Here is a 23,054-nt window from a genome sequence, read left to right as displayed (position 1 = left end):
ATTAAGGCAATGAGGGACGACGAACAAAAGACACATTGACTTTGCGATGAGCACGTATCCATGAACATATTAATATTCATAAAACTAACACGAACAATCTGCGTTCGACGAATTGCATATGAATTCTGTATGGATTTGTGGTAGCTCATGCATTTTATAGAGGGTATGTAGCAGGAAAACTGTTTATTGTTAAGGCTTGCGACGGAGGCTTTGTATTGTATTGAGCGGAAGTTCATAAATAGATAGGCTCGCGTAGTCAATGAGTCCGAGACAAATCATATTTTTGCTCGTATTTAGAATAAGCTTAGAACATAGGTACTTACCTAGATGCAGAAATATCATCGTTGTTTCAATATCAATACTTTTCCATGAAAAGAGCCTAACTATATCACTAATATTAAATTTCATTAAAAAAAATAGTTAATGATTTGACATTTTTATAAAACTCTATTTTTTTCTGTTTTCATTCTATTGGCGGACAACGATGTTGGCGTATAATGATTTCACTGTCCGTCCAAGATAACGCAATATCACAAAACAAAACATATGACGGCCGTGTGCCCTGGTATTTCGCGTGTCCACGGCAGCTGCCGTTGCGTGTTCGATTCCCGCTGGGGGCGAATGTTAGTGTTGTGTACACGACCCTGCGTCATGGCCTTCTGTAGTATCCACTTTTAAGTAATGTTTTCTTCACGTAAAGTATCATCATACATTTGAATTTTAAATAGATACTTAATACATAAGGATAAAACCATCACAGGAAAGCTATTTAGGTATAGGCTTCTTTTATTCGTGATGTTGATGAAATGTTTCACAAATACGATACAAATAAATCAACTATTGAAACTTACTCTCTAGCGACGCTCGACGACGCTGACGAACGAAAAATACCAAGATTAGAAAAGGTCTATCTATCAATCTTATTTTCCCTTGAACGGGAGGAAAAATAGTGTAATGAAAAATATGATTACAGAAGCGTTTGGGGGAATAATACTGCAAGCGTGTTTATATTCGATAGTAAAGGACCGTAATAAAATGCCAAAATTACAGATCATAAAAAGTGTTTGCAATCGGGCCCTGCAACCCCAAAGGACCTTGAGATGTCCGCTTATCCTGAACTTTATTTGTATTCAACTCAATTTGAAATGTCCACATCTTGTAAGCATATTTCAGTTTATGATGTAATAGGTATGGCACATAAAACATAACACTTTTTGCTGAAAGGGTAAGTAGTGCAGCGATTGTGGCTTGAAGTAATTGATTTAATTATCGATTTTAAATCAGCCCAAGTTCCAAATGGTTCGTAGAAAATTCGCAGTTATAAAATGGTGAGTTGCTTCAGCAAAGTTATGTCTTCAAATAATGGCCGATGTTGTCAATTACCCAAATTAGAATTCCGGCACCATCGACAATTTATTTATTTACTGTATTAACGAAACCTGATCTTGCATTAATGGTGTTTACATTATTCACAGTTTATTAAGAAATGCTAATACACCCATTTTGACGTAGACCACTGAATATTGTATGGAATTTTAACGTCGAGCACGGCAGGCCCACTTGACTTTGAATACGGTCCGAAATATTTCGTAGTTAGTCTTTTCAAACCACAGAAAAGGTCGGAATAATCTCTTTGACGCGGCTAACCCATAATTTTCGCATTAATCTAACTACACATAAAAAGTAGAACGTTCGAGTCGCGCTTTAGACCGATTATTGATAAACCGATCTCATGGGTCTCCAACTTTTCTTAACATTTTGTTGGGTCTAAAATACGTGTAGAAGCTTAGGTACTTGTTAAAGATGACTAAATATAACACAGGAGATGTTTTTATCGACTCTCCTAATGGTCAAATTTCATAAAATTATGGAGCTATTAGTACTTAATTAACCTTATAACTACATCAAAACCGGTATAAACGTGAAACCTTCAGATGAATTAACGTAAACCCACCTGAAAGTGTGACGCGGTTTATGAATACGGCGATCACACAATAATGTGTCCCACTTGCCTTGATTTGTTCAAATTGAGCAGTTTCCTAGATTTATTTGACCTAGCTCACAATTTGCTGCAGACTCGCCTGGAATGCGTGCGTATGGATGTCTCCGTCTCCGTTTGCAGTGAAGATGAAACGTGAATGATCTGGATCTAGGTTTTTATCTGGATGTGGAAACAGAGTTTATGTTTTTTCTATGGTACTCTGTAGTCTAATCATGTCTATGGTGCCAAAACTCTGACTGAATGCTGAAGGTTCACAGATTTTGATACATGAGATGTCATCAGATTATCGTGGTTTAAAAAGGGTCAGCGATACAATATGAAAAGTAGCATATAAAAAACAAATGCCAATCCAGTCAGTCTCTACATAACATGTAGCTACGTTTTTCATACAAACTAAGAAGTCGCCAAATTAAGTACCTACTTACGGGAGGGGAGCGACTATTTAAGCGGAGCACAAAAGATATAATAAACAAGATAATTTAAACAAAACTATTAATCTTTCATACAACTTCCCACTCGGGGAGATCATCCGTGATTATAGGTGATAAATAACCTATTATAGCCATAAAACATGTTTCTAAATCACCATAGGAAATATTGTTCATAATAACAATGTACCTACCAGATTTTTATGTCAACACATTGCAAGGTCATTGTGTTTCCTTGAAAATTAAGCATGGAAAATGTTGACGTCAAAAGAGTTACTTTGTAAAACCTGTTGTTTTAAATAACAATACAGTTGTTAAGCGTCAAGATTTACAAGAAATATTGTTCACACATATTTCACAGTATTTTACAAAATTAGTGCTGCCGTGACAATACCTATAATTTTTTGAGATGAGTTCTAAATCACTCATCACTCTAGTTTTCAAATGTGATTTTCAGTCTATTCAGAAATTAATAAATAGCTGTTAAAAACTTTACACGGACTTTAGACCTTCCTTCTCACGCGGTTTCGGCCGTGTTGCCATACCTATTTTGCCTATAAACTAGGCAGGTGCAATAATTGCCTACTCCCTGGCAAGTTCAGCTTCATAGGTCAAGTACTTTTCCTGTCTAGGTGAGGTCGAATCGAGAACGCTGAGTGGGGAAACGTCTAGCCAGTATTATTGCCGACACGCCGCTTGATTATGTCCGCGACAATGGAAACTGGCAATATTTAAGCGACAATAGCCCAATGGTGTCGGTGTCGGACTGGCCGAATCAAGACCCGAGGAACTTCATTTGAGTAAACCTATTTTTGATAGTGAAGTGAAATTATTTAGGAGTCGGTTCAATCTCTGTTTATCACATTCATCATTCATCATTTCAGCCATAGGACGTCCACTGCTGAACATAGGCCTCCCCCAATGCTTTTCATGTTGATCGATTGCCTGGCCTGCGTCTAGCGCTTCCCTGCTACCTTTATGATGTCGTCGGTCTACCTTGTGGGTGGACGCTGCGTTTTTCAGTACGCGGCCTCCATTCCAGAACCTTGCTGCCCCATCAACCGTCAGTTCTGCGAACTATGTGACCTGCTCATTGCCACTTCAGCTTGCTAATCCGTCGGGCTATGTCAGCGACTTTAGTTCGTTTACGGATCTCCTCATTTCTGATTTGATTTCGTTATATTAACGAATTTTATCACATGCATTATATGAATGAAATTGCCAGTTTCTATTGGGGCAGAACATAGAAGCGCTCCCGAATTAATTATGCGACCGATGAAGTATAAACAAGTTGCGCCGGCCAGTCGCCGTCAGCTAGACTCCGTTGTTTCCTAAGAACTTTTAATGCACTAATCATAAGGCATAAACAGCTTTAAAGTAAAATACTTGGCTACATTTCGCGATTGAAGATATAGTTATGTAAATACCGAAAGGAATCCTTGTTGTTCTTAGTATTTAAGAGAAAATAAATATTTAGCAATTTAAAAGATGCGAAGAAGGTGAAATTCCAAGCAAATACCTGAGGTACCTACCTACTTAACCTTATTTTATTATTTTACTTTTCAGGACAACATACTTGTTAGTTACTCAATTATTTAAGTTTTATTAGTGTTTGGTGTTTATTTTATACTTATTTTCATACTCGTATTTACCCCTGTTAATATACGATACGTGTGTAAATACAGTAAATATAATCATTGTATAAATTTTGTAATAAAATTTTCCTCGTCTGCTAGTCGTGTTAAAATCAACACAAAGCTTTTCAACCGACTTCAAAAAAGGAGAAGGTTCTCAATTCGACCCGTATGTTTTTTTTTNCACAAAGCTTTTGTTTGGTTTGCAACACGTTTTTGTTTACCGACGCTTTGATTTTTAAATATTTATGAGTTTGATCTGTTACAATCCATGTTAGTTCCTACATAAGCATGATAGTTTCACACGTAACTTGAATTGTTTTAGAAAGTTCGGTTCGAATCCATTATTCATGATAAATTATTCTAGTTAATTTTATAACGGAGTGAAGTTTCAGGTACGGTCTTCAACAAGCACTGTGGTACCTTAATATAGTAGCAATAGGTACTATTATACAGCAAAAAGATGTAGGCTGTTGTGCGGTCGACTGTACAATTACAATGGAAGCCAGCCAGGGGTGGCGAAACGGGAGGGTAACCTGCCTTGAATAACTTTCGTATTCAATAACTATAGCCTCTCAGATATGTAAATGCCTATCAATTTCCGATAAGGTTTACGGAATTATACCAATTAGGACATTAAGTCTTTAGGATTAGAAGTAGGTATCTATTGATTTTGTTGAGCTTTATCATAATCATCAACAGCCCTTTACAGTCCACTGCTGGACTATGAGCCTCCTCCACTATACTGGAGGGTTTTGCCATAATCTCCACGCTTGGCAGGCGGGTTGGAGATCGCAGTTTAAAAGATTGATGTTTTTCAGAGAGTTTTTTGAGCTTTATAATTTGGAGTAATTTGAAGTTGTAGCATCACATCTGTAGGACTTTTTTGAGCTTTTTGACCTTTAATCTAAGTACTAATAGGTGCTTCCTTTTAACGCAAATATATTATCCATTAATTAAAATCTTCATTTCAAACTTCAAACTTTAAACACTTCAATGTTTGTTGGTTGTACAAGTTACATTTGCATTGTGTCATTGTAAATAATACCGACATGTATGCATGAGTGTACGTGATCCCACTGGATAAGTTGTAGCATCGCAAGTTCGGGAGCAACGCCATTATCTTGCAAGTTGGAGGTTCGTGGTAACCGTTGCCTATAAATTGGTATTAATCACAGTACATGCAATGAAATCGAACCTTCATAAACTTCTATTAATCGCTTGTCTATTGTTTTTTATAATCTTTTTAGCCTTTAAGTAATTAGAGATTTAATTTTAAATTACTTTCAGAACCAACCATTGGAACATCGAACAGAATCATTAATTGCGTTTCGATTAATATCGAAATAATTTATAAATAATACTTCCTTTGCTGTATTGTTTTTGTAATCTGTAAAAGTTGCTGGTTGCATTATATTCGAATTATTTGTCGGTTGCGGATGGGCGCCATTAATTAGCAAAGATTAATTGATAGCAGTTGCAGGTGATGACATTATCGCGTGACCTGTTGTAACAGGAGTGGGAAAATGTAATTAAGTATAGCCTTTGATTGAGGGACGTCGAATGAGTAAAATTCCTATGCACATGTGATAATAGCGTGACACGAGAATAGCAAAATGACAAGATTAAGCTGCGCTTAAATTGTGGTATACTCTTGCCGACTGCACTAGTGACACATAGCTCGGTTAATTAATAACGGAGCAAAGTTTTAGATACCCACGGACAACGCCACATCAAGCACTGTGGTATCTTAGTTGTAATAGATTCTGTATTGTAACCAATAGGCTGTTGTGCTGTCGATTATAGAGCTGTAATTCTAGCTAAAACGAGAGCCATTATATTACTTAAAAACATCGCAATAGAATTCTGATATTATCTTTCTTTCGGTAACAGAATGTAAGTCACTGTATAATAAATAACCTCTCAGCTATAGAACATAAAATAGATGTAAAATGATGCCGACTAAGACTCATCAAAGGCCGCACTCCGCAGTAATTTCGTCTGCAATCGGTACTTTCATTTTTTATGATTACTCTTCTTCAAAGTTATTATCCTTCAAAGAACCTTTTCAGCAAATCCAGTCTAAGTGGTGAAGACAAGTAGGTCGTCCTTTATCTTGTGTAATATTCATTTTTATATACCTTTATACATCAAGGTTAACCTTAAGGACTCTACAAACGAAGGCCGCCGACAGCCCAGCTTGGTACTTTCTATGATTTTTAACATGTCAAAAGTCGAAGACCATGCCAGCGGTTTGGTGCGTAGACCGCATCGTACTAATATTATAAATGCCAAAGTTTGGATGTCTGGATGTTTGTTACTCTTTCACACAAAAAATACTGAACGGATTTTGATGAAACTTTACATAGTAATTAGTTTATAACCTAGAATAACATAATATATAGGCTATAATAAAATTTATGACGTTCTGTGACAAATTTCACGCGGGTGAAGCCGCGGGCAATAGCTTAAACTATAAGTTTGTCTGTGGAACTTAGTTCAATTGCACGGTACATTATTAACGTCACTTTTCGCGTAAATTACGTAATCTAGCTAAGTATTAATCAAGTTTAATTACCGTGTATCCCTTAGGAGAGCATTTGCAAGTTCAAAGGCGTGCCCCGAGAGATTCCTGGGCCGACTTTTAAAGTTCGACCTCTGGGTCAAACCAACCTTTCCTTCGAGGATAGAGCGCTGGATAAACTTGTAGGATTTGTTTAATTAGATACCCGCATGTTATACGTGCTTCTATTTGCATTTAATTTACCATAGCGCTACAAAAACATTTATCAATCATGTTTCACAATAAAAATGTATTTAAAAGAAAATAATAGACTCGCTTGTTTAACATAGAGCGTGCCAGGCGTGTAAAGGTTAACTTCGACTAGAATAAAATTAAACGAAAATATTAAAACTGCATACTTAGGCCCAGTTTTTTGATTCATAGTTAAAATAACCAATAGTTAAATTTGACAGATGTCAAATGACAAGTGGTTAAATATCAGAAAAAAATTTTTTTCAAACAATGGTTGGCTTGACTTTTAGTACATTTTTTAACTATTAGTTTGCTTTTTGTTAATATTTAACCATTAGTAGCAAAATTTAACAAATAGTTATTTTAACTATAAATCAAAAAACTGGGCCTTAGAGGTTGATAAAAAACAGGCAATAATTCATCCTTGTCAGTTCGTTCGTTCGTTTCAGCCGAAAGACGTCCACTGCTGGACAAAGGCCTCCCCCAAGGATTTCCACAAAGACCGGTCCTGCGCCGCTTGCATCCAGGTAATCCTTGTCAGTAATCACGCGTTAATGGAATAGTTACTACTACTACTCAACCGTAGGGGAAGGGGGGGCATGACGGGGTAGCGAGGTAAGACGGGGTACCGCACACATAGAAGAAAGTAGACGTTTGTGAATGTAAAACAATAAGCCAATAGGAAGCCTCATTCAACCGACGGTTAGTGCGAGAGAAACTGTGAGCTGGAGTGCACGCGTCTTGTGTCCACAAACGAAAAACTGTTTTAGTGTTTAGTCGATCTAATTTTTTGGTAGGTTAAACGTCAACATTTTAAGGTAATTATGATCACCCCATTTATGTCTTTTTGATCTTCTGTTACTAATGTTGTTTATTTTGATATAGTGTGTTATTTGCAGGAATCCATCAAACATTTTGTTAGTTTTTTATTTTTTTGTTCAGAGCGACCTTATGAGGCAAGATGGGGTATTGGGTGTGGGGTATAATGGGGTATGATCCTCGCCTCAAAAAGAATCATAAAAACAAACAAAAGACCAAACCCTCAGCCAAACAACACAAGAGCAACGTTGAAGATGCCATATGCTTATATTGCAATGATGTAAACAACAATTTTTTGACATCGTCAGAACCTTAGGTAGGCTGCCAGCTCTGTGGACGTTGGGCTCACAAGTCACAACGCTTGTGCTGGCGTGGACGATGAAGATCCGGAAGAAATACATATTTGTTTGTTTTGTGAGGACTAGCTTATCACATCATGCCCCAATTCCGTTACCCCATCATACCCCATAGTATGGGGCAAGATGGTTTTTCATAATGTTTCTATTAATTATTAATTATTAAAAATTGTGATAGGTTGATTTTCCAAAGACTGTACCAAATCATAGTTAGATTAATGACATAACGTGCCATAAATTAATGAGGCCAATAAACATATTGATTAAGCTGTATTTTTATTATTTCGCTTAGCTACCCCATCATGCCCCCCCTTCCCCNCTCAACCGTAGTTACTTGAATTATTTTTAATTAAAAGTAAAAACGCGCGTTTTCAGGCATTTAAGCCCGTCTCTTCTTGGTCATCAAATGTAAACTCGTATTTATCTTGAACTAGCTATGCCCGCGACTTCGTACGTGCGAAAATAGTTTGAATAATATTTCCCGTTTTTACAACCTTTCAGCTTAATAATATAAGTATTTAGATTTTGACATAGATATTTTTATTTTACTTATTTCTAAAACGATGCAATGTATCGCAGTGTAAACTATAGGTAGATAGTTTATGATAGGTAATTTCGAAGATAAGTTATGTTAATACTCTACGTAAATAAGTATTATAAGATTCTTATAAGTATTTAAATGTTTTGAAAATACTATACTCCTTGTGAACACGTACAGAATGTTATAAAGTCGCGTTCTCAGATGAACGCCTCTTTTGCTCGCAAAGGACTTCCTCACACAAGCCGTTTTGAATTTTCACACCATTGTGCACTACACTTTAGACTGTTGACGTTGATATATTAAAAACTTACAAGATTATTTGCCTTGTAATTTAAAGTATTTTCAGATTCTAACGCCCGTATTCACTAACATTACTATGAGGTCTCACAGTGCGCGTGGACGCAGAGTGTGACACACGAACCAATCACAGAGCTCTATTCAACGCTGTGCGTTCGAGTTGCTGTTTCACTTAAGCAAGCATCGTTTGTGAATACGGGCGTAAGTAGGTAAATGTTCATCATGCTTGTTTATGAACGTATACGGTTATCTTAGGTGCTACATTTTTGATACAGATTCTGCTTTGGAGATTTGATACAAGATAACTTTGATCGAGTAAGTACTTGTGGGAAACACCGCCAGACTAGTACGTCACAAAACTCATTTTTCCATGATTAAAATCGATTCTCATCCGTGGTAACTTTTTCATATAATATTCAGGATACAGGTTTACTAATAAATAGATACCTGCCAATATTGTGCGTTGTTTTTGTGACACTTTCAATACATTATGTAGTTTCGACGAGGGTTGACATTTGTTATTTGTTCTATCCGATATAGGTAACAGTCGTAACTAGTGCCTACGTCTAACTCGGAACAAGAACTATTTATTTATGTTTGTGATGTAATAACTGTCAGTTTGTATTGGAACTATATTTGTAATTTAATGCTATTTAAGATATAATACATTGTAGGTACGAGTACCTACTTATCGTCGATCGTACAGTCGACAGCAAATCTCACATACACAAAAAATATACAGATAATACCACAGTATTTGAAATGTTAATTATACCGTCGTATAAAATCGCTGAAAAAATAAAATACTTAGCCTCTACAAAGCCAAGTGACCTAGATCTAACGCCTGTAGACAATGTTGTTTTCTTTCGATTCGACAACCATTAAATGTATGTGATACAGCTACTGTTTTGTTAAGGATAAGGCATCTATTATGCCATAAAAAGTACCTGTATAAAAGTATTTCTTACGATCGATCCAGAAAGACTTGTGGAGGTGTATGTAAAGCGGTGCTATGTCCAATTGTAGACTTCTAGAGATTGATGAAGAAGATTTTTGCAAAATATGAACATTTAAATCATTATTTGATCTTTTTAATTTTCTAATAATAATAAACTTGTCCCTAATTATGTATTCTCATTAAACCCACTTCTTTCGGGCCCACAAATCAAATAACTGTTTATTTATCAAATTAAAATGAATTGAATCGCCATAACTAATGCCGGTCTCACGATATTACCGCAGGGTACAAAGTGGAGAGTAAAGGTTAAAGTTAATCAGATTGCCGGTAACAATGCATTGGGGACATTAAATTGATAAGTATTGCAATATTTTAGCATGAACGGGCTAGTTGCGATACAAATAGCAAACTAAGTAGTACTAAGAGACACTTATTGAGGAATTTATATGCATATCTAATTTTAAATTGTGTCCAATCAGTAATGAACGGCTGATCATGCTATAATGATACTATATTGTTTACTTACGTAACATAATCATATATCATTTGATACATGGATACGGCAAGGAAACAATTGCACTTATATTACGAGTATACCTACCTACATTATGTATAATGGTTTACATAAGGGGAGTAGGTAAATCTTTGAATTCACCATCCTGTTTGTAGGTACATACTGGAATCTACGCGGATTAGTATAAGATTTGCTGTTTTGTACGCCATGGTAAGCACCTAAAATAACTTCATTATGAAAGTTTTCATAGACAAGATGTGTGTTAACAAAGGAAAAATCCTAGTTCCATACACGTCAATTATGAAGGAAATTGAATTCCACCATCAAAGGTCCAAAATTAGAAAACACTAAACGAAATCACAACCGTGTGGAAGCAAACAGCGAACAGATTCCCATCTTTTGTGCCCAGTATTTGCTGAGGCAAGAGGGGACGAAAGGAAAGAGATCGCCAAGAGTGGGGGCATAGTGATAGACGGAAGCGGGCATGGAAATTACAGACCAATTTTTTTGGTACTTAAAAAATAGTAATTACCTATCATTCCCATCTTTTGTGCCCAGCATTTCTTGAGGCGAGAGGGGATGAAAGGAAACAGATCGCCAAGATTAGGGGCATGGTGACTAGCGTAAAGGGGCATGGAAATTAGTATAGACAAGAGTTTTTGCCCTGAAAATTTAAGGGGTACCTATAATTTCTATATTTGCATCAGCTATTGACTATGTACTATATTAGCTCCTGTTTGCATTTTTTTTACAAATGATGTTCTATAAAACTGTAAATGCAATTGATTTGTAATACTTATAAAGCTTTTAGATATACAATCAAAAAGCCCATTAAAATTTATGTCAGATTGTCAAAATTTCAATTGAATAAAATGAACGGACTCGCTACCGCTTCCGCTCTCATTCGTCAGCATGTAAAGGGTTAACGAAAGCATACGTGGATGTTGCGTAGGCGCCTTGGAGTAAAAGGCTTGTAAATTAATATAATCCCTACTGCTATACAACCTAGGTCACATCTATACAAAGAAGTGCAATATGGCTCACTCACAACCGCAGTGAAAACAAAACCGACTCGTTTTTAGTTGGTTAATATTCCAAGAAAATGTAAATGAAGGTCTATTGGTTTTATGTCAAGACATAGAGGTGATATATTTCAATTAAGACATGGAACTTTCCAAGTTTGTGCATATTAAAGTGATTAACATGAATTTAGAACATAATAATATCTCTTGCCCTATTTACCTCAGAAATGAAAGCTCTGACGTTGCGCTGATACTAAACTAGGTGGCGCTATGGGTATTAAAAGCTGTAGTGGCTGTAGGTCCAGTTTATTAGAATATGTCATCTTGCTTTAGCCTAGCTAGGCGCAGACCATCGATTTTTCGTCGGCCGATAGTTAGTCGGGCAGTTGATCAGTATCACATTACACCGATTTGATTTGGCCGATTCTTCATACAAATTAAAATCGGGCCCAACTATCGGCCAACTAAAAATTGGTGGTCTGCACCTAGGCTTACAGATAGGTAGGTACGTTAATATCATATTATTATTTCGATGAGATGATGGTACTGGAACTATCCCATTTTGATTGAGTTAACGGCACAGCAGACAGATATTATTTTGATATGGGCTTAAAAGAAATTCGGTTGTGTTCAATCTAGGTAACTTTCAGGAAGAAAATTAGGGGAACGTCCACCCTTTCTTGGTCAAGGAAATTAGGGAAACGTTCAAACACTTATCTGAAGCCTTTGTGAAGTGTAGAGCAAAGGTTACAAGCTGTTGAAATAATAGGACGAGTGGGTAATAAAACTTCATAGTGTTGTTTTTAGTAATCAAACTTTATACTTGTTTTTAGGGCAATACTTGCGTATTATCAAGTCGTTACAGACTATCAGTAAGGTCAAATAAAGTCAAAGAGTTTTATTCTAATAGCGGTCAAAAGCCGGCCCAAAGACAATAAAGCGAAGTTAAAGTAAACTGCAGTCACGGTCAAATCGCGGAAACGGCTACCTCGGCGGTTCCCGCGTTTGATTCGCCTCGGCCCGGTTTGAAGTGTTGCCAGTGTAAATCTTCTGAATTTCCCAATTTGAGCCCATATAAATTTTAAGGAAGGTGCAGTGAGAAACTGATCTTATAAGTTAAAACGGCCACAACTCTTCCTAGCGATAAGACTGCCTAAATTGTGCCGTTTCGATTTTGTATTTATTTTTTATTTTATTTTGTATTATGTAATAGAGAGCACTATTTATCTATCTACCTACAAGTATAGGTCTCTTAACGAAAGTTTAAAATTTAAAAAATGTTAGCCTATTGCATGCTACATACATTAAACTTATTTTAGACGTGGATTAGATTAAAAGGATACCCACCCACCCATCCTTATTCCCATTAGCCCGTTACATAATATTATTATAATTATGTTAAAATACCACAAGATCCCCATTCATGTTTAGATTTCCCGCAATTCGGGGAGTTCCCCGCCAAATGGCAACGATGTCGGTTAGGACCACGGCTAATCGCTCTGGCCGCAATTACACGGGTATGATGAGCACAGTTAAGTTTTAACTGTTGACAGTTCAAGATAATTGAAACATGACCAGAAGTATTATTTTTATTTGCGATTCGCTTAAATAAACAAACCTGAATTAAAAAATTGCCGGGTGGCAACGTAATCTTACCAAAAAAACCAACGTAGCCATAATGGAAATGTTGATCTCGTAGGTATTCATTCAATAGAAATAAATAAATAAATAAATTATAGTAAATAAATCTTTGGACAATTTCACACAGCGCCAGCTAGCCCCAAAGTAAGCAACTTAATGCTTGTGTTATGGGTGCTAGCTTAACGGATATACTACTTATATACTTTTTTTTTTTAAATACATACATATTATACATAGTAACACCCAGACCCGTCACAGAAAATAAAATTCATCATTTCAATTTCTGCCCGGCCGGGAATCGAGCCCGGGACCTCTCGGCATAGTAGTCCGCTCTGAACCACTACACCAAACGGCCGAAATATCAAGTATTTTTATGAATGGTATTGTTTATTACATAATGAGAATCATTCATTCATGTGCACAGAATTCTGTATATTTTATTGCAACCTAAAGTAGATGAATTTTGATAAACATAATTTCAATTAGTTCGACAAAATAAATGAACACAGTGAAACTTAACAAAGTTTAGACGTATTTTAACATTTGCACTGAACCCTAAAAACTGATTGAAACGAACAAACATTTGAACAACAAATAAATATAATCGGCTAACAGAGGGCCCGAGAATTTTGAAACGCTTTGTTAGTTTTTTAGATTAACTCCTATCTATGTATTAAACAAATCGTTCTTTAGAATTTGGTCACAATAACAGATTTTTATAGTTACAACTTTTTGGTAGTAACAACTAACAATATTATATACCTTCTGATCCTACAATGCCTGTTGTATAATCCTTAAAAACTCAGATTTTAGAACAAAAAATATTTCGGTTTTTATATGTGAATGACTTTTCTAATAAAGCACGTGTGAATCAGTTTTACAGTCAAAGAGAAAATGCAATGGAAAATCTATTTGTAATCATCGTTTTTGCTGACAAACTACTGGCACGAACAAATGACATTGACTTCAACTTTTACCACCACAATGAGTTCATTATGTTTAGAAGACGGCAAATGGAAATAAAAACGCTTTGATCTAAAAGCAACCACCTTTATAGACTTCAGTTAATGACATTCTTAACTTTAATGGCTTAAAATAAACTCTATCGTGGTAAAAATAAGAGCTATGCGCTCTTATTGAATGCTTTTTATAATATTTGACTTTCGCTGAGCATAATAGGTGATCGCTCAGTACAATTAACGATATGCACTTTAGCAAACACTTTCTCCTATCGTGACGTTTACAAACATTACAATGTCCAGTTTGGTTTCACAATGAATTGACTTAATAGAGTTAAAGATTGGTTTATAACAAGTAAGTAGATAAAACATCTTACCATTTAAATCGCCTTAGTAGCATCATTGTCAACTGAAACAGACACAAGTTTATTGATTAGCATAAGTAACGCGCGTGACTAACTTTTAAACATAGCCCAAGCGAAACCCACAAAATCTATAAGCTATTTTACCTGTTAACAAATTTTTTTCGTTCTATTTATTAGTCACATAGTGAATCACAATAAAGTAAAGGTTGTGTTTACCGCGCCAGTTTCCCAGAACGAACGAGGAGGCGACACGAAAGTCGCGCCACTGAGTCAGCCTCCGGCACCGCGGCCCGATGGACTTTCGAAATGGTTCCGTTTTTATTATTCACCAAAGCTGTCCCAGATGATCTGCGCGGCCATTTCAGTAATTAATTCGTTATTTTTGTCCCACTAGATATTGATCTTGGTCGTATTCCCTAATTGCGGCTTTGTTTGCCGGGGTTGGGTTTTCGTGGGCGTACTCCTGCCTGTCTAGTCCGCTTCGCGTTAAGTGATCTTAAAATGTTGATACCGCAAATTATAGGTCTATTTTTCGTTATGATACGAAAAATATCTGTTTTTAGTCCATAACACGTAGTTATTTATGATTAGAATCAGCAAACAAACTAAAAAACGCTCTTTTGAAAAGTTTGTAAAATGTAGCCATAATTCTGCAGTTTGTTTTAACGAAAGTCATTGACCAACGATAAGTCGTTTCAATTTGTCACTCAGTAGCCATGGTAAGTTACCCGCACAACGGCCGTGTAATAAAATATCGGAGAAAAAAGCAGTCGCAGCGAAGGAACTGAGCACATGACTGGCCACGGCTGCAAAAAGTTGTAATTACTGCGACCGCGATATAAGGTACACCAGCCGCAGGGTCCCGTACCAGATACCAGATTATATGAAGCGCATCGTACAGTTAGTTACCCGGTAGAAGTAACTATGTACTTATTTTGCTTTGTTTCTCTTGCTGGAGTCAATTCTCTTTAAGATTGCAATTTGGGTTCGTGCAAATTAGGAGTTGTTTTTCAAGCAAATGAGTTCGGCAAAAAAGAACGCAAAAGCGTATACAAGAAAAACCTACCTAAATAAGAAAAACTGTCATATAAGACTGTAGGTACTAGACTGGGCTCTACAGTTTCTTACAGACGGTTTTAACTGCATCCAGTGGTCTAGAAAATTAAAAACTCATAGTTATTCGTGGTGAATCTTTTTGAATCATTTCCTCGAGTTTCGAACTCGTCCCATTTTGTTCTGATTGCTTTCGTTGCGCGTACAAAGTTTAACTTCCCACTGGGACTAATTCAGGGATATTTAATGGTTAGATTTTTTGGCAGTCAAACTATAGTACATACTTACCTACACAATCATTATCTATGTAGAAGATTCATAAATGTCATTATTTTCAGTACCTAATGTTGCAAGTTGCATTACATCTACTTATACACTCTGTTTTATCTAGTTTTTCGCTGTTGGCTGTTGGGTGGCTCTATAAATAAAATCGCTGTAAGTCTTCTGTTTTTGTATGGTTCTACGGAATCCTAACAAAACGAGCATTTGACATGCACTTAGCAGGTAGGTTCTAATGAACTTTCCGTTATAAAAATACAACACCGTGTGTTGCTATATCAGCGAAAGCTTTTTTTAATTCAAGCTCATATCGACGGCGGTTTGCATTTCGAGGGATCCTCGCGCACGTTAAAATATTCAGTTCCTCGGTTAGGGTTTGACCTTTATTTAGGTACGGTCAGCCCCACGTTTCGTAAACACTTTCACTGTAATTCAACCCTTATGTTAAGAGGGTCACGGCTGAATCTATTCTTGTATACTTTCCTTCGCCGGATGGCGCGAGGTAGGTAACTGTAGTATCTGTAGGATAGCGTATACTCGGTGTAGGGTTGCACCACGCTACGTAGGTAAGAAACTCAACCCTTTTTCCTTTTCTCGGCAGCCGCGGCCGCTGGACCGCAAGCCGTGTTTTTCAAACCGGATTCTCATTCTCCTCTTCCAACTATATTGCGCTCCCTTTATGAATTCGGCCCGGAGCCGCTCCTCGGATACTAATGGAAGATAACAAGCTCGGTTTTTCGCTTATATTCATTTGTTCATTTTGGAATAGTAGTCTTAGAACTGAACGATATTGTTTCCTTTGTTTTTATCGAGTTTAAAAACCCAACGCCCTGCGGGTCGGGTCTGCGTCACCCTGAAAGAAATTTAGTTTTTACGGGTAGAGATCACGTATAACGCGTTTTATTCATGCGAAATTTGCTCGGATATAATTTGTCAAATGTTTTGAATGTTGAATTTAGATTAGGCTGGTATTCCTGGCTGAGTTAAGGATCGCGTAAAGTGAAAATTAAATACGTTCGCAGACGCAAACAGAAATAAATTCCCTCAAGAGTTTATTTTAAAATGGTTTTATTATTTGTAGCCTAGAGTGTTCCATTACAGTAAAGGCCTCTCCGACCCTTTCCACAATCGTTTTAATCTTAATTATACTCGAATCAATGTGTATGCTTTAGAGAGAAGCCATGTCTCAAGTGTCTGATTGAAAATGGCTATGAGACTTAAATATGCCACTAACTGGTTTTGATTGAATGAGAAAGATGAGTGTTAAAGTTTTTCCTGAACCTACGCGAGTCGAAGCCGCGGGCTGCAGCTAGTTGACATACAAAGGGAACGGGTCAATGGTATCAACGGTTATATCACGGGAATCGGTTTAGTTACGGTTAGAACTGCAACGGACGTCGCCCGTGCGCGTGAGCGTGACCGTTGACCATTGCAGGTCGTGAAGTAAAATAACACTTATTACCGATACATAAAATACTATTTTTAGCTTGACCTGCTGTCGTCTGTACGCAAACATTAAGCGTAACAGTTACATTGTAAAAGACGCTCTTATTTTGCTGGGTAAAAGGTGATTTTAAGATCATATAGGTATGCAGAAATAGAAAAAAATGAGTAAAATGCAACATGTATGAATGTTCACAACACAATCTTAAAATACGATTCGATATTGTTCTGCTTTGCTGTGTGGTTTTACGAAATCCAGAATATTATTAAACTTCATGTAAGAATAATAATTATGACATAAAATTAAATAGGTATCATTTTCCCTCTGAGCGGAGCTTTATTGCTCTAGCACACGTAATATGTATAGAATTGTTTGTTAGCAAAAACTAGAATTTAATTTTCGGATTATTATGCTAATTCTATCTCTCGGCAAACATAATAAAATAAATTCACATTTGGAATAAAAAAAAACAAATAGTGGATTTGAATATCGAATCTCCATACTATTTATTATTGTTTTGAGGCAAACACAGACAGAGTTTACCTATAGAATTTGCAGTTATTAAAGTCAATATAGTTTAACTTGATTTGGCCAATCTAATCTTTGATCAGTCTCCATCAGCCAGATTGTATTTGATCTTTAGATAGATCAAACTCAAAATTTATCTCCGATAATCATGTCTACGTGATATCGTGATACTATAACTCTTATTATTAAAACACGACTGAACATTTAAAGTAATATTTACAAATAGCCCTCATAAAATAAATATAACATTGACCATTAATATGTCACGATATGCCACGTGGTATTGACATTAATATGTTCGGAAAGATAAAATACGATAAGTATCTTAATTTAGTTTTACGGATACAGCTTTTCAAAATAAAGATTTGTTATAAATTTTGTGTTAACAGTTAACCAATAAATGGTTTGATGACACTGGTTTAAACGTTTCTATTTTGCCGGAAATGATTAAAATAATGATGTTAATCGGCAAACCCAGCGTGGGTGGAACAACGAACTGGTTTGATGCTCGCTCAATTTTCCATGGTGTTTTAAGACCATTATTCTTTAGTATAGCACAGAAATGTTGAAAACAAATTCGTGCGGTCAACGACCGAATTAATTTCGCGTTGAATTATCGTCACGAAAGCGTGTTGGTTTTGGAAACCACGGGTCACTTACCTATGAAATTGTGAACCTCCCTAATAGCACTGACTTCACCAGTAAACTCTAGTAATCTAGAGTTATTTTAATGTATGTCCTGATATCACGCGTTCATTCATTTGTTTATCAGAAGATAGGTAAGTACATGGTGTCCCATTTTAAGTACCTAGTTTCATTTGTATGAATCATTCTCTTTCGCATTATCTACATCGTTTAACAAAAACAACTGCATGCCTTAATCGACGCTTTACCAGTTTACCTTTCGAAATGTGGTTTCAGTAATACAGAACCTAGGTATGATTTAATGTTGTAGAAGTAATTTACTTAATTAATATTTAGGTATTACTACTACTCGTATTAAATTTTTAATTTAATTTATTAGTACATGCACTAATTCACGATTGAATGTAACTCAGAAATAAGTAAACAGTATTTTATTATTGATTAGCAAACCGTACATATTTAGAAAGTCTATCGCAAATCCTTTTTCATTGCATAATAATATAATTGTCCCTTTGATATTAATCACAACGGATGCTAGACAATTTACACGAAAATAACTGCTTCATTAAATGCAAAATGAATTAGTTAATTTCAGAGTTACAAAGAATTAAATATTTACGTACCAATGTAGGCATTTTTTTAAAAGTTAGGAGTGTTTAAAAAAACATATAAGGTTTTAAATTAGCGGCACTAAACGGTATAGCTGTCAGGTTTCGTAAACCTTGATTTATGAACTGAGAAAAGTAAAGAACCGTAACTAAACCAATAGCAATAAAATCGAGCTGTGAAACATAATAAAATAAAAAGTATCTTTCCCGTATCTGGCTTTAAAAACTTAAGGTGCCTTATTAAAGAAACTGATAATTTAAGAACCGGCGACTCGTCACACCAGAGTCTGAATAGCATAGGCTAAGGATGTTGGTTCATAATATCATCGTATGTTATCGATATAGGATTTTTTTGTTGTGTAAATCAACGCCCTGTATAATGTGGTTCACAATGCGGTATAGGGTACACGTAATATGGAATTGATATCGAAATCGTCACAAATCAATGATTTTTTAAGTCGTCAGGTGTAAGTAGGTAAGTGTACCTACTTTTCCTATTGCGTTAAACATTTATAGACATTTAACAATATCTTCGTAAAATTGTATTTTTCAATCATGTTTTAGGAAATGCTAAAGGCTTAAAAGAAATTATATTAGGCAACTCAAATTAAACTAGTCCGTGAAATATGTTACCGATAAATCAATGCGTTCAATTTAACTTCAGCGATAGGAATCGAGTTAGTTCATTATTATCGAGTCGATAATTAACTGCCGGGCATCCCTAGCCGGCCACTTAATCGCGGTCATTATCTGTCAACTGTGATTTCCTGCCCCTGGCGGCCGAGTCGCTTAATATTTATTATTCAGCCATTCTCCCTAATCTTCAATACATTCTGGACGTCGGCCATGTTTTACACTTCAATCTTAAGCTTATTATAGATGTGATCTTTTCTTATCGACATAATTTTGTCCCGCGGGATGAAGATGCGTGTGGCCCCTCTCTATAGGGCTTTGAATTAATTTGTCCTGTAGCGTTTCCATTTTCGTTAAACTTTATTAAATATGGAACGTTTGAAATTTTTTTTAATTATTATTAAACACGACAGTAATTTACTAGTAAAACGTTTATTAACGAAGTCACTAATAAATTGTGTCCGTACAATTTTATAGACATCGGTGTTAAATCTACAACTAATTTAAATTCAGTGCTTGGGTCTACTAACTATTATCTGATCTTGAGTACAAACAAGCTAGCTTAACTGTAATTTGCATATCGGGGTAGTTAAGTAAATAGATATTATTAATAGCAAAAACTTTCGATAAGCATGGAAATCAAATACCTACGGTATTAATACTTTATATCATTTATAACTACATGCTTTATGGATAATATCCGCCGAGTAATGGAAGACTACGTTTTATGACATAACACCATTAAGTACTTGTGGTCATTGAAGAAATAGCAAGGCTTTCTCATTTGCATTTGAAATTTTTATATCGAGGGTTAGGGTTAAACTTTAGTTAAGTACTTATTGCTTTAAGTTGAGTCGTCATTTTACTGTTGAATTATAGTAACCTTGCATATTTTTGTCTTGAAAGTTTTTCCTCTTTCGTTGCAATTGGAGATCGAGACGAGACCTCTTTAATTCAGTTTTTCTGTAATATGACAGACATTCTTCAAGACTCTTCACTGCATCGCCAAAGATGAAGACAGAATTATTGAAGCACACCAATGCACCACGAGCTGTAGCACTGAGAAGTTACTATACACTATTTTAATTAAAGAAGGAATACCTCCTACCTGAACACCCTACCTACGAAATTCACAAAGGACTTTGGATTTTGTGTGTTGATGTTAAAAATCAAGTTTGTTTAAACAGTATGTGCTAGATATTTAAGAGCCAGTGATTACTACCCCACTTCACAGGTGATACTACTCGTATAAGTACATATTGAAAATTATTTGAATTCCATGTTTGATAACTGCCCCTTCACTATGTCAACAAAGCCAAGTAGTAAATGATCTTATCACGAAGCCTATGTAAGTATATCAATTACAAGTAAATATTATAATGACAGATATTAATAGATCGGCCATTGATTGATGTGTTCCCGTGTCTTTGTTCCGACAATAGCCACGAAAACAATCAGCTGTCCGTTATCTCGACATCGAAATATCTAAATATAGCGGAATCACGCAGAGGTTTTATTGCCTAGTAAACGATTAAGGAGTGTTCACACTAGATACTACGATACTCTGTAGCTTGGATTTACAGCTTGACCGCCAATAAAAAGCCAACCAGTGAAGGTCAAGTTTGTCCTGGGGGAAAGTTACTTTGTCATTGGACCCGCAACGAAATTAATCAGAAGAACATAGGTGGAGTTCGAAGCTAAGGTTAGACTTCCCTTCAGTGAAACACAACTCTACTCACATGACTACTATACAGGGTGGAAACGATAAGTGATCTCACTCGATTATTTCTAAACTATACGAGATATCGAAAAATTGGTTACAGATCCTGAAAGTGACGGAAACATTGAATTTTCGTTTAGATCCAGTTTATTCTTTAACCTATTATTGGTACCGTTTGATAAAGCTCATGAAGCACTTTCAGGATCAGTAACTAGTTCTTTCATATCATGTATAGTTTAGAAGTAATCGTGTAAGATCACTTATCGTTTCCACCCTGTATAGCTGATTGAGGGATCTCACTCAATCAGCTCCCTCAATAAGACCGCTCAATTTGTGCAGGTATCTTTCTTTTCTTTTATTACTATTTTGTGTGGGGCATAATTAAGTGTTCAATCTAGATAGATAGAAAGGACACTTAATTATGCCCCACACAAAATAGTAATAAAAGAAAAGAAAGATAACTGCACAAATTGAGCGGTCTTATCGCTATAAATCTGTAAATCTGTTGATAGAAATTATGTTTGAGATATGTAGAAATTCCAGAACTCACAAGTAACATACTCAAGGTTCTTTTCAATTTCTATGGAATGGTATTATGAAATCAGTATTAATGTACATTCGGGAACTCGTAATATTTTTTCCTGGAAATAAAAGGTGAACTCCTTTTATTAAATTCTACTTGCGTAGCTTGTTTTGTTTTGCTTTTAACGATTTGAGATGGGTAGTCTATAAAAATACCCATGTTGTAGAATTCAGACAATCTTGATTTTTTCCTGGAAAACATCAACTGAAATTATTTCTGCTTCAACTAAGAAGAGTTCGAACCCACTAGAAAGTTATACCCATTTCCATTTATTGGCAATCAGGTTAACCAATCAGTAAGTATTTATTCCGTACATAGTCATTTGAGTGTAATAACAATGAAGTGAAAACATGTTCCATCAATGTTTCCATTGTAACGCGGAATGTAGAGCATGGCATTAACATCGTTATTGATGGAATTGACGAGTGCTCGTGTATTTCTTCATAATTGTTCCCCTCTCTTACCTTACGATTGTTCAATTCATCAAGATTCTTTAGACAATACTCATTTGTTTTGTAATAATAGTTATTACAATTTTCACCCATAATTCGATAAGCTGTTTAAGATTATAATACTAGCTGATCCGACGAACTTAGTGTTACCTATGTTCATCGGGAAAAAAAAGGATTCTAATGGTGACAGAAGTTTTCAAATTGGTCCAGTAGTTCTAGAGCATATTCAATACAAAGAAACAAACTCTCTCTTCATAAGTAGTACCTAATTATGTTTACTACTATTACTTATTAGAATAATGAATTATTTCTTACCTATTCGGTGTTTTCTCGCTGATCTTGTTTTGAACAGCTCACTGTACCGGTCCAAGGTTACTGCAGAAATCGGCGCCCGCGCAGGCGATACGTCACCGTTGCGCAACTCACTCCTTCACAACACTCTCTGACCGACCGAAATTAATAATCACACCAATACGAAACCAACGAACATTCGATGATGAAAGCCCGAACTCAGTTACGAATATTGTAATATCGAACTTCAAACAATTTCTCGCCGGCTAAATAGGTCTACTTATCTGCTCCTCAGAATTCCGGACCGTTTTATGTTAACGAAACTATTTTAACTTTTCAAGAATATTCTACAACTATCTGCATTTTAATTACACTGGTTTCTTAGTCGGGAAAAATCCATAAATTTGCACTCACAATTATAGAAGGCGTGTAACTTTACTGCATATTTCAAGTTGTATTTTATGTTGCTTCGAGTGTATTAAGTGCGTCGTTTTCAATTACTATGTATGTTTGTGCTTAGTTTATGA

At 35.8% G+C, this 23,054-nt stretch overlaps 1 protein-coding gene across 2 annotated transcripts in view; it reads right to left on the bottom strand.

Moving 5' to 3' along the window:
- Bm-re (major facilitator superfamily domain-containing protein 12-like) overlaps positions 1-22,581 on the bottom strand; it is an 85,390-nt gene extending 62,809 nt beyond the window's left edge. Inside the window, exons 1-2 of one of the 2 annotated variants that reach the window (XM_028300417.1) lie at positions 22,552-22,581; positions 14,304-14,335 (exon numbers count right to left, since the gene is read on the bottom strand). In XM_028300417.1, coding sequence (XP_028156218.1) covers positions 14,304-14,329 — 26 coding nt within the window. In that variant the 5' untranslated portion in view covers positions 14,330-14,335; positions 22,552-22,581. Of the gene's footprint in view, positions 1-14,303; positions 14,336-18,255; positions 18,267-22,551 lie in introns of those variants that run through there. The other variant, XM_028300416.1, reaches the window with a different exon arrangement.
- Positions 22,582-23,054: the final 473 nt, after the last annotated feature.

The sequence above is a fragment of the Ostrinia furnacalis genome, unplaced genomic scaffold (genome assembly GCF_004193835.3).
Source record: "Ostrinia furnacalis isolate ACB-3 unplaced genomic scaffold, ASM419383v2 OfSCF0710, whole genome shotgun sequence".
Taxonomy (NCBI): domain Eukaryota; kingdom Metazoa; phylum Arthropoda; class Insecta; order Lepidoptera; family Crambidae; genus Ostrinia; species Ostrinia furnacalis.
The sequence above is the reverse complement of the archived record's forward strand: the minus strand, read 5'-3'. Positions and strand labels throughout refer to the sequence as shown.